Source organism: Ursus arctos, unplaced genomic scaffold, assembly GCF_023065955.2.
Source record: "Ursus arctos isolate Adak ecotype North America unplaced genomic scaffold, UrsArc2.0 scaffold_33, whole genome shotgun sequence".
NCBI lineage: Eukaryota > Metazoa > Chordata > Mammalia > Carnivora > Ursidae > Ursus > Ursus arctos.
The window spans coordinates 17,007,799-17,020,696 of NW_026623019.1; the positions used below are offsets into that span (position 1 = coordinate 17,007,799).

At 33.8% G+C, this 12,898-nt stretch overlaps 1 protein-coding gene across 4 annotated transcripts in view; it reads left to right on the plus strand.

The window, feature by feature from the left end:
• Window positions 1–12,898, plus strand: part of VPS13A (vacuolar protein sorting 13 homolog A) — a 242,767-nt gene that overhangs the window by 18,901 nt on the left and 210,968 nt on the right. For all 4 annotated transcript variants that reach the window (XR_008956869.1, XM_026518814.4, XM_026518816.4 and 1 more), the window contains exons 2-7: window positions 360–403; window positions 2,842–2,884; window positions 5,107–5,202; window positions 5,458–5,559; window positions 11,304–11,413; window positions 12,046–12,105. Coding sequence is in view for 3 of the 4 variants with exons in the window: in XM_026518814.4 (XP_026374599.1) it covers window positions 360–403; window positions 2,842–2,884; window positions 5,107–5,202; window positions 5,458–5,559; window positions 11,304–11,413; window positions 12,046–12,105 (455 nt within the window). In the remaining variant the exon portion in view is untranslated. The remainder of the gene's footprint in view (window positions 1–359; window positions 404–2,841; window positions 2,885–5,106; window positions 5,203–5,457; window positions 5,560–11,303; window positions 11,414–12,045; window positions 12,106–12,898) is intronic.

A 12,898-nucleotide genomic window follows, 5' to 3' on the forward strand; every position in this document is an offset into this window, starting at 1 on the left:
ATTTCCACTTGTTCATTGCAAGTATATTTAAATGCAGTTCATTTTTTTTGTATATTCATATTTTATGCATCTTTACTAGAGTCCTGTTATTTTTATAAGTCTGACTAAAATGTTTGTTTACATTACAGTGGGCTATAACCATTGAGGTGAAAATATACACTAAATGATGTTTTGGTCAGACATACAATCTTAGACTAAGTTGAAGAATGAGGGTGAGCTAATAAGATTATAGATTATTTTGTTTTCCATTATGCACATTATAATTTTTCTTTCATTTATAATATTTAAAGGATGAAGTATGCCTTTGTAAAATGAAAAATATTTTAGTATTTTAATTTTATTTTTTAAATCTTTTTTAGGAGCTGTGGCCTTGAAGAATCTTGAAATTAAAGAAAATGCTCTGGTAGGTTTTTGTTTTTTTGTTTTGCCTCTTAGGTTCTGTTTATTTTAGAGCGTGTAAGGTGTGGAGGGATAGAGGAAGAGGGAGAGAGAATCTCCAGCAGGTTCCGTGCTGAGTGTGTAGCCTGATGCATGGCTCAGTCCCATGACCCTGAGATCATAACCTGAGCTGAAATTAAGAGTCAGACACTTGACTGAGCCCCCAGGCACCCCTCTCGTAGGTTTTGAGTAAAAAAATGTGTAATGTCAGTGCATTTATAACTATGTAGACTTCTTGATTTACTTTGTCATCTTAAATTATTCAAGCTTTGAGAAAACTTTATGAAAACAATTTTTGCAAAATGTGGATTTTACAAAGTGGACTTTTCATTTCCTTAAAAAGCAGAATTTGACAGTGTAATTATCCCCATTTAAAAATATTCCTAATTCTTTTCTGTGATTTTATTTTAAATGGTTAATTGATCTTTCCAAGAATTGTTTTTTTTTTTTTTTAATGCTGTGGTAGCCTTTTCTTACCCAAGAATTCAGTGATAGTAATTACATGTATGAATTTGTATGACTATCAACCAATATCTTTTTCTGTAACTTTTCCCTTAGGTCAGAGGGAACCCTATAACCATTAATAAATAAGTGCCCATTCCTGTTCCATGTAGACCCTGTTAACCTCTAATCTACTTTCTGACTCTCTGAATTTGCCTGTTCCATGTAGCTCATATAAGTGGAACCATGCTATGTTTGTCATACTCTGTTCAACATATTTCACTTAGCATAATTTCTTTAAGGTTTGTCTATGTTGTTTGTATCAGAACAGTATTCTTTTTATGGCTGCATAATATTCCTCTGTATCCATATGCAGTGTTTTATTTATCCATTCATATACTGATGTACACTTGAGTTGTTTCTGCCTTTTGGCTCTTGTGAATAATATTGCTGTAACATTGGCAATACACATGTCTGTTCAGTTACCATTTTCAGTCCCCATGGATAAATGCCTATTAGTGGAATTGCTGGATTTTATGGTAATTTTATGTTTAGCCTTTTCAAGAACTGCCACTCTGTTTTCCATGGTGGCTGAACCATTTTATATTCCCATCACAAACACATGTAGTTTCCAGTTTCTCCACATCTTTGCTAACATTTATTTTTTAATGTTCTTTTTAAAAAAAATTTAAGTATAGTCTTCCCAATGTTGGGCTCAAATTCATGACCCCAAGATCAAGAGTCACATGCTCTACTGACTGACCCAGCCAGGTACTATTTTTTGTTTTTTGATAATACCCATCTTAATAGATATAAAGTGGTGTCTCATTTTGTTTTTTTCTTAGCATTTCCCTCATAACTAGTGAGATTGAGCATTGTATCATGTGCTTATTGGTCATTTGTATATGTTCTTTGGACATGTCTAGTGAAAATTGCCAATTTTTTAAATCACGTCTTTGTTCAAATTGTAATTCTTTAAATATTCTTAATATTTTCCCTTATCAGATTATGATTTGCAAAACTTACCCCCATTCTTTATGTTGCCTTATGCCTCTGTCGACTGTATCCTTTGATGTACTAATGTTTTTAATCTTGGTGAAATTTCATCTATGTTTTTCTTTTGTTGATTATGTCTTTGATATGATATCCAAGAAATCATTCCCAGATCTGATGTCAAGATTTTACCATATATTTTCTTCTAAGGGTTTTATAGTTTTAGTTCTTATGTTTAGGTCTTATGTCCATTTCAAGTTAATTTTTATATATGGTTATAGGGTAGGGGTCTAACTTCATTCTTTTGTGTGTGGATATTGAGTTTTCTCAGCACCTCTTACTGAAAAAGTTGTCCTTTTCCCTGTTGGATGGGGAGAAATTTTTTTGAGGATACTTTTTGCAAAATGGAGTTTTTTTTTTTTTTTTTTAAGGAAGGATTTTTTTTTTTTAAAGATTTTATTTATTTGACAGAGAGACAGCCAGCGAGAGAGGGAACACAAGCAGGGGGAGTGGGAGAGGAAGAAGCAGGCTCCTAGCGTAGGAGCCTGATGTGGGGCTCGATCCCAGAACACTGGGATCACGCCCTGAGCCGAAGGCAGACGCTTAACGACTGAGCCACCCAGGCGCCCCTGCAAAATGGAGTTTTAACCTCCCTGTGAGGACAAACTGATAGTGAAATTCCTCTCCCCTCCCCCCGTACAATGTAAAAGCAGTATGATTTTGGTATGGGTAACTTAGGTGGTCTGTATTACTGTAGAACTTTCCCCCTATTCATTTAAAAATGATCAGCCTCCCTGAATTTTGTGGATTTGAGAATATTACAGTTATGTATCTAAAATTTAAATAGGTGTTGAGGGTAAAGACAAGGCGTTAAGTTCACCCTTTAAATAATTTTTGGGAAGAAAAAAATAGTCCTCTGTTTTGTTGGCCTGTATAGGTACTAATATTTTATATATGATATTTTTGTAGAGTCAGCTGGATGTACCATTTAAAGTTAAAGTTGGCCATATAGGTAAGCTGTGCTTATTATTTGAATGTCCTCCTTGCTGGATGTAGAGTAAGAATTATATGCTAGTCTCTTTTTAATGTGATATTTTTAATGTTTCTGAGCAGTAATTGAAAATCATGTGTTCTCATCTGGGTAGAACTTAGTTGTGTAACTTAAAAATACCATGTGGTCCATATATCCCTTGTTTAAAAAAACTATAAAATTATACATCTTGTTAGGTGTTAAAAATGAGTTCATTGAGAGCCAATGTGTTTAATAGCATAACTCTCTTGGTTTCTTAGGTTTCTGACTAGTTACTGCTGTATTTTGATTGATCATGGGTATATGGTCTAAGGAGTCAATTCTGCATCAGCCAGGCAGTGTGGCTAGGGACGAATCAGAAACTTAGTTTCTGAGGTTGTTTGCATACCTCTGTCCTAGCACCTGTCATTCTTTTATATCATTATTTATTTTTTTTCTTCTAGAGAGTAAGTTTCTTAAGTCGGTTTAATTTTTATTCTCACCGCTTAGTACAATACCTGTCACACAATTTGTTGAGTGAAAGTAGTATACATTTCCAAATGAGCAGTATAGCGTTACAGCTAGTTTTATAGGAACATATTTTCCCCTTGCTATTTTTTTTTCTTTTAAGACTTTATTTATTAAGAGAGGAGAGAGAACAAGTTGGGGAGGAGCAGAAGGAGAGGGAGAGAGAGAATCTTCAAGCCGACTCCCTGCTGAGTGCAGAGCCCACAGTGGGGCTTGATCCTATGACCTTGAGATCATCATCTGAGCCAAAACCAAGGGTCAGACGCTCAACTGACTGAGCCACCCAGGCACCCCTTCCCTTGCTGTTACTGGGTGTTGGTAATGTTATTGATCTTTCAAAGTTCCTTCATGTAGCATGCAAAAGTACATATATGGCAAGTATAAATATATACGTATTTTAGAAGTAGTTATATTTTGGAATTACCTTTGTTTATATTTTTGTGTATTTTCCAAATTTTCTAAAAGTCTGTACTTTATATTGAGAGGAAAATTTTTTTTTGTTTCAAGATTTACTGGTGAAAATGATATATTATTAACTTTACATGTGTTTCTTTGATTGTTTAATGCTATTTTGTCACTGTTCTCTGTTTTCTTGTTTACTTTTTTGGATTCTTTATGTGTATGTGTATAAGCAGTCTGATACATTTATAAATTGTATCAGATTTGTCACAATTAATGTGCTCATTCTGCTTATATTTTGTACTGTACTCAAATTTGAAATGGTCGTATCTTCTCTGATTTTAAAACTTAGAAAGTCATCTGTCTTTTAGAAATCAGATAGTTTGGTTCTTTTTCTCTGGATTGGTATTGTAAGATGAAATCTTTTTCTCAATTTGGATTTTTTTAAATATGGAATTTTGGTGTTATGTAATGAGATAAATCTGTGTAGATTTTTTTTCCCTTCCCCAATTACTAATCAGTTAATGCAGCCGTTGTGGTGTTAATCATTCCCTTGCCAATTATGGTAACTATTTCTAAATCAATTGACTCATGCTTTTTAAAAAATTTTAAAATATTTTAAAACTATTATGGAAATTTTCTTTTTTTAATCCCCCCCCACCTCTATTATGGAAATTTTCTAAATTCACAAGACTAGAATCAGTATAATGAATACCTTACATGATATATTTTAATTCAAGAAATCTAATGCTTTAAAAAATACTTTGCTAATAGATTGTAGTAAAACATTTTCATTAGTTTGAATGATTTTCTAATTTTGTCCATGTCTTTGTTACCATAGAAATCTGTGCATACATACACTTATAATCGTAATCATACATAAATATTATGTATATATATAGTCTCTATATGAAAAATACACCCTTCAATTTTATAGTTTACCTTTTGAAAATGTAATATAAATACAGTGATTTAGAGTAAGAATTAGGAAAATCAAAGTTATAATATCAAGGGTAGTTGGTTAATTGTGGAAGAATACTAATGTTTGTGGTACAGATTGCCATAAGTAGAAACTTGTAAATTTTTAGACTATCATTTAGTAGATTTTCCGACAGTACTAATAGACATAATTTCAAATCATCACAACAAAGGCTTATTGTTTGTGGTTGTAAAATAGCTTTCTGTAAAGTGACTCAGCTTGTCACTTTATTTCTTCTAATGTCTGACAGAAAATAGGCTGGCAGTAAATGCGGTTGAATGAATAATATTTTTTGTCCTTTTTCTAAAAATTCATGTAGGTAATCTTAATCTTACAATTCCATGGAAAAACCTGTATACTCAACCAGTTGAAGCTGTCCTGGGAGACATTTATTTACTCATAGTGCCTTCGTCTAGTAAGTCAATTTTAAACATTATAACTTAAAGTACTTTTATTTGTGGGTGGAAAAATCTTTATATTTGATAATTATATTCAAAATACTTTTGATGAATTTTTGAGGTAACTTTTATATTTAAATTAGCATTTGGAAATTCAGATTGATTTTTACTCTAAATTTTTGCAGACTTTGAATTAGTGATTATTTTCAAGGATATATTTTAGAATGATTATACTTAAGGTAATTAAATATTCTTTATAATGCTTTCTGTAGAAATAAAATATGATCCTTTAAAAGAAGAAAAACAACTCTTGGAAGCAAAGCAACATGAACTTAAACGAATAGAAGAAGCAAAACAAAAAGTAGCTGATCAAGGTAAAGGAAACAGTAAATAAGAATGGTAATAAGAAAAGGAGAAAAGACCTAAATATCACATTTGAGTATTATTTTTCTCTGGAAACAATGACATTATTTAACAAGTATGAGGGAATCTTATTACGGGGAATCTTATTATGGGAAATTTTAATGTGGTTTGTGTATTTTATGTTTACAGAAATTTTATAGAAACTTACCTTATGACAAGTAATATACGTAGCTTATAAGGGTAGGGTTTTTAACTATAATAATTAATTTCATCAATTATATTTTGTTTTCTAGCTTTAAAAAAAATCCCATTATATCAATTCTTAATCTTTTGGGTGTACTTAGTCCCTTGCTATCTTTATGTTTTTCCAAATCTGTTTGTTTACTCTGTGGGTTCGTATTCTTTCCTATTCAGCCTAGACCAAATAGTCCATTACTTCAACCCTTTACTTTTCTCAGTGGAAGAGCTGTCCTGTAGAAATCTATTTCCTTTCCCCTTGTGTAGTGGTCACTATCACCAGGTACTTTTTGTACTCGGTTCTCGCTAGTGAAGCTTTCTCCTTAGTATGTAAATATACTGCAGCCTGTCTTATCAAACACAAAATGATCTTCCTAACCTAGTTATCTGCTTATCTTCTGTTCATCTGTCCTTCGTCTAATAAATAGCTAATCATCTTAAAAATATTTGTATATTTATATCACCAACCTTGCCATGCATTTATTTTTTAATAAAAAAATGAAATCCAATAATAAATATTTCCGTTTTGACAAAGAGGTAAAAACATTAAAGGAGATTTAACACAATTTCTGGCAACACTTCTTATAATTGTTTTTACTTCTCTCAGTTCTTTCATATCCTGTGTAGTTGTTCACCACTATACCCAAATCATCTTTTTCTTTTATATTTTTTTTGTGGCATACATATAACAAAGTTTACAATCTTAACCATTTTAAAAAATTTTATTTATTTGAGAGAGAGAGAGCGAGCATGAGCTGGGTGAGGGGCAGAGGGAGAGGGAGAAGCAGACTCCCTGCTGAGCAAGGAGCCTGATGCGGGTCTCCATCCCAGGACCCTGAGATCGTGACCTGAGCCGAAGGCAGATGCTTAACCGACTGAGCCACCCAGGCGCCCCCCACCTTAACGATTTTTAAGTGTACAGTTCAGTGGGATTGAGTACATTTGTAGTGTTGTGCAACCATTACTACCATCCATCTTTATAGCTCTTTTTTTCTTGTAAAATTGAAACTTTATACCCATTAAATAATAACCCACCCATTCTACCCCTCCTCACTTCTAAACCCCTTGGCGGCTTACTCTAGGAAATGTGTATTTCCATTTTATTCATATATTATTTTCTTGATGTTCTCCACACCTTCCTTCAGTTCTTGAGCATCTATGTGATACTTGTTTTAAAATCTGTCTAGTAGAGGGGCGCCTGGGTGGCTCGGTCAGTTAAGTGTCTGCCTGCACAGGTTATGATCCCGGAGTCCTGGGATTGAGCCCCGCATCAGGCTCCCTGCTCAGTGGAGAGCCTCTTTCTCCCTTTGCTCCTCACCCCACTTGTGCTCTCTCACTAGCTCTCTAGCTCTCTCAAATAAATAAATAAAATCTTAAAAAAAAAAAGTCTGTCTAGTAGATCTGTCATCAGATCTTTTTCAGGAATAGTTTTGTTAACTTACTTTTTTGTCCTTTGAATGGGCCATACCTTCCTGTTTCTTTGTATGCCTTGCGATTTCTCACTGAAATCTGGGTATTTGGATATAATGTGGTACCTGTGGAAATGAAATTCACCCCTATTCCTGTGGTTTTCTGTGTTTTTTTTTTTTTTATGTTTTTGTTATTTTTTGTTATCATAGGATTCCCTAGTCCAAGGATCAGCCTGAGGTGTAAATGTAAGGTATTCTCAGGTCTTTTCTAAGCCTGAGCCTATTCCTTTCCCTGAACATGTGTGGTCACATTCTTATTTTCCCTGTGTATGAAGTTGCATTTGAATGTCCTAGTCTTTAATCTTTTGCTTACAAAAGAGGAGAAGAGAATAATGAAGGGGGGCAAAAATAAAAAAGACTGTGAGTCCTTTAAATGCCCTGGATGTCTCATCAACTGGAGAGGAAGGGGCTTGCAACAGTGGAGAAAGGTGCAGCATCTGTGGATCACCCTTCTCTTTTTGATCTGGAGGAGCAATCAGCCTTGAGAGCTCAGATCTCCAAATATTTGAAGGATGGGTCCTTTTTTTTCCCACCTTGGCTCCGGCAAGTTGAGTGCAAGCTGCTCCAGGAGTAAGTGCACAGTTCACTGCCACGGGCCTGAGGATAGGGGATGGAGAGCTGCTGCTGTGCTAAGACCTAATATTGATGTAAATGAAGTTTAGTTTACTTTCAAGCCTTCTTCTGCAAGTTGCAAGTCCTCAAAGAGACTCTAGAGTTCCAGAATATTTACATTAGGCAATTTGCCTATTCAGTTGTTATCTAACTAAGAACACAGATTCTTGTTGTTTTCTATTCTGCCATTTTCCCCAGAATCTTCTTTTCCAGTCCTTCCTTTGCTAAGTCTCCTAGGCTTTTGCCTTTTAAAAGTTATTTTCACCTTAATCAAAATAATATATATAGCTTTAAAGTTAATAAGTAATATAGTACCCATAATTAAAACAAAAAATTCTGTCTTCTGGCTTAGCCCCTAAGCCTACTCCGTGCAGACCTGCTTTCAAGTTTTAAGGTGTTTTTTGTGTTTATCTCTGTATTGCTGCCTAAGGTGATTACACCTCTACTGCTTGATTTATGGACTATAAGGTCGACCCATTTTTCTGTCTTTCCAGTATAATTGCATGCTTGGTTAAATCAATATTCATTGTTTATATTATCATGGCTACGTCTAAGTGCTTAATACTGAGCCAAATAGTATATATACTCTGATTACATGTGTTTTGTGGCACACCTTTATTTATTTACTTGGCAATAGTAGGGTGAATGTGGGTGTGATTATTTATTATATAGAACTTTTTCTTAATGTGGTTTCGATATGATGGATCTCCCTGTATCTTTAAGTACATGGTTTCAGAGTCTATAGTCACGTTTATTTTCTTCACAATAAATTCATGCTTCGCACTAGAAATGAAAAGGGGTAATTGCTTGGCTATGTGGACTAGGGGCGGGAAGATACCTGGAAGTCTTAACTACTAATTACACAGACTTAAGCTAATACTTGTATTATCATCCTCTTCCTGCCATTTATGTTTTCTGAGGACTTTAGTTTCTTCTTTTTTTTTTTTTTTTTTTTAAGATTTTATTTTTTTTGAAAGAGAGGGAGAGCAAGCGAGAGAGCACAAGCAGAGGGAGAGGGAGAAGCAGACTTCCTGTAGAGCAGAGAGTATGACGTGGGGCTTGATCCCAGTACCCTGCTATCATGACCTGAGCTGAAGGCAGACATTTAACAGACTGAGCCACCCAGGCACCCCATGAGGACTCTAGTTTCTGAATCTTTGCAGGGTTCTGGTTTTCGACTCATCTTTATTATTGGCCTTGGGGATTTATTTACTTTTCTCCTTAACTTTTGCATTGGTGGGGTTTTACTGAGAAGTGAAGAAATGGTTAACAACCCACTATGTTTAATCAGAAGTCCCTCCTATTTTTATGTAGGTCTAAAATAGAAATATTTAATTATGCTTCAAATTTATTAGTGGTAGCTTATTATTATCAGGTAGAAGTTTAAACTGTTCGGCATGATTCATAAAAGTTCATAGGACTTGAATCCTGTCTACCTCTTTAGCCTCGTTACTGGCCCCACTTCTTTTTCTTCTATTCTTTGTTCTAGCCATACTTATCTATTTGTAGTTTGTTGAATGTATCAATTTCTCTGTGACTATATCTCACTTTATACTTTAATATTCAATTGTGAGTTACCAGCATTAGGAACATAGTTTAAGCTATAAAGTGTGGATGAGATTCCCTGAAGCAGTGGTATAGGAGAATAGTAACAATCCTGAGACTGAGCCTTAAGGAAATCCAGCATTTAATGATTGTATTAGAGGAGGAACATAGAAAATCAAGAAAGAGTAATGAGATAAGTAGAAATTGAGGGATTATAATTTCATAGGAAAAGAGTGTTTTAGGAAGCAAAGAATGCATTAGATCCCAATGAGGTATCAGGTAAAGTGAGGATAAAGAAATAATTTTATTCATGTCATGCATATCATGGGTCCTTGAGTGATGATTATAGAGAAGGAACTTCTGTTTCTTCCTAAGTTGAAGGCGAGTCCTCTCAGAGTAAAGAGAGCAGTGGAAGGGTCATTAGACCTTTGAGGAGAATCAGAATTTTGACATAATTGTTCTGGAGTGTGTGAACAAGTGGAGTGGAGTAATGTAAGTTTGCTATTGGGGTGAAGTTGGTGATACCTAATTTATAGACTTTACCATCTATCCTGTTGTGATTTGTCTCCTCCCGTCCTCAACTGGCCAGGTGTAAACATGTTTATATGAAAAGTAGATAGTTGGGTTTATTCAGGAACAAAAGAGTTTAAAGTGTTGGTGAAATACTAGGTTATGGAATCTGAGCGGGATAAGGAATTCGGAAGGAAGCTACTGGATAGGGAAATGAAGATTTTGCATTGAATTGAACGAATAGATTCATAGAGCAAACGATTTTATTAGGATGTGGTGGTAATCAAAGGTTAAAATGCTCGGTCTTCAAAGAGCTTATATTTTGTTTACTTATTAATTCTAAAGTTCTTTTGTAGTTAAGTGTAATTACTGATCTGTTAACTGAATCTTGGATTTGATGTAAACATATCTTCATCGGCTTGTCCTCCTGGGCCAGTTGAATTAGGAAGTAGTACATAATTAGAAGAAAAGACAGATAATATGTATGTACAGGTGGAACAGGACTAGAAATAGGAAATGAGATAGTTTTCATTGGCATTTTCAAATGGGGGAAGGGGATGGTAACTTGTGTTATCAAAGGCATATTTTTTTCAAAGATTTATTATCTTAGCAGGGGGAGGGGCAGAGGGAGAGGAGAGAGAGAATCCTTGGGCCGACTCTCCTCTGAGCACAGAACCCAATGCAGGGCTTGATCCCAGGACCCCAAGGTTATGACCTGAGCCGAAATCAAGAGTTGGAAACTCAACCAACTGAGCCATCTAGGCGCCCCTCAAAGGCATGTTAAAAAAGAAATTAGGAACCTCAATCCTTTATTCTTTTGTTCCCCTGGAAAGTTTTGAAACTGGAAACAGTTAATACCTTTTTTAGAAAATGAAACAAATGATGAATTTCATTCCCTTGAGAAAGGGAAAGAATCTTAGGTCTTCATGTTGGATTCATCAGGAAGAGAAGCATATTCAACTATTTTATATATCAAACAGCGTACAACTTGTGATAGTATCACTAATTTTAAGGGAGATTCCTATTTCCTGCTATTTCTGGCTTTTCTAATTTAAGCCCATTATAATTTTTATCTAATAATCTTCATTGTTTTCCAAATCTTTATGTACTCAGGTATAGTTAACAGAAGTTGTAAAATTTAATGGCAGTAAGTTTTACGTGGTTGGCGTTAGTTTTATTAGAAAAATAGGTTTTCAAAACTTTATATCTGGTTGCCTTTGAAAAGTCTATTGGTATGGAAGACTTTGGGAAAGCAGACTCTTAGTGTTCTGTTTACAAATACAGATTTTTTTCTTTAACATGGTGATGTTTATGTTACCTTGAAATGTGAATACTTTACAGTGTATTTTTCATTCAAGTTAAAAAAATGTTTACTCTTGTAGACAAACATCGGGTGGAGAAACAGGACACTTTTACAGAAAAATTAATTACTCAGATCATAAAAAATCTTCAAGTGAAAATTTCCAACATCCATATTCGTTATGAGGATGATGTAAGTATTTTAATAGGTGAAACTTATTTTTATGTTTGCTTTAGTGGTCAGCCTATTGGATGCTGAGAAGTGGAGGGACACAGAGCCAAAAATGACTTGATATTTCTTTTCTGTAATTATAGTTTTTATTTGCAGTGTTTATTGCCTTGATTGCACTTTCCTGAAATGTTCAAAAATCAGATAATGGAGGAAAATGCCTTTTTATATTACAATCATCTTTGATAGTTGGGCATTATGAATTTAGCAGTTATGTATTTTAAAATGCTTTATATTTACCTTGTGGAAATTATACTGGTGTAGGAATCAGTAGAGCTAGATTTAGATTATCTCAAATAGATCCTGTATTCTCTCTGAAACGAATAATTATTGACTTCTCAAAGTACTATTGTGAAGTCAATTTATCAATAAGCTTTTTTGATAAACTGGAAGACATGCAGATTTACTGTACAATAATACATCGATACTTGATATTTTAATTAGATTTGGAAAAATACAGGAGTATAATTTGTTGTAGAAAGTAGTAAAATGTTTTTGAATGTTTGAAATAGAATATTTCCCAGAAAATGAACTTTTTTGATAAAATGAATTTTAACTACTAAAAATCTGAGTAAAATTTGCTCTTTTCTCTTCAGATCACAAATCGAGACAACCCATTGTCATTTGGTATTTCCCTTCAAAATCTCAGCATGCAGGTACTTTGAAAAGAAATTTAACCATATTTGTGTTGTATAGTTCATCTAACTATTAATTATTGTTTGTGTGTGCCAGCATCAGAAGTAGTTGTCGATATAGAATTAGTACAGAAAGTGCATAGGCTGGATTGGAATTGGGAGTAGGTAGTTCAGCATTTCAAAAAATGGTTGATTATGAAATTTAGTTTAAAATATGAGGACCTATTTGCAAATTAGAACACTCGATACTTTTTTTCCTTAAAAATACATTTCTTAAAAAGGTAGAAAGTAAAAGTAATGAATGTTTATTTCAGAAACTTTGGTAAGTCTTGAAAAGCATAAAAAAAAATCACTCATCTCCTCACTACCATTATTAATATTATGGCAAACTTTCTTCCTGTCTAGTTTTTCAAATTGAGGAATTTTTAAAGTATATGAGCAAATAGAGGATTATGAAACACTAGCTTGCATCCAGAATGGACAGTTGTGGAATTTGTCACTTAAGTTATAAATACTTTTAAAGAATAAACTGTTAGGAGTAAAGTTTAAATATGTTTTGTTGTCTACTCTTCACCCTTTCCCAGAGATAAACATCCTAAGTAATATTTTACGTGATTTTTCTTTACATTTTCATTTTTCTTGACAGTGTTTTTGACACTTGTGTTGCTACACATAATTCAGTTTAATTGCAGTGTAGTATTTCATTACCTGCTTTTATTTGTTATATCCGTTGGGTTTTTGTGTATAATTTCTTCTTAAAACATGGATCCACTACAAGCAAAATAAATAAGGAAAGCCAAATGAAACGTTATTG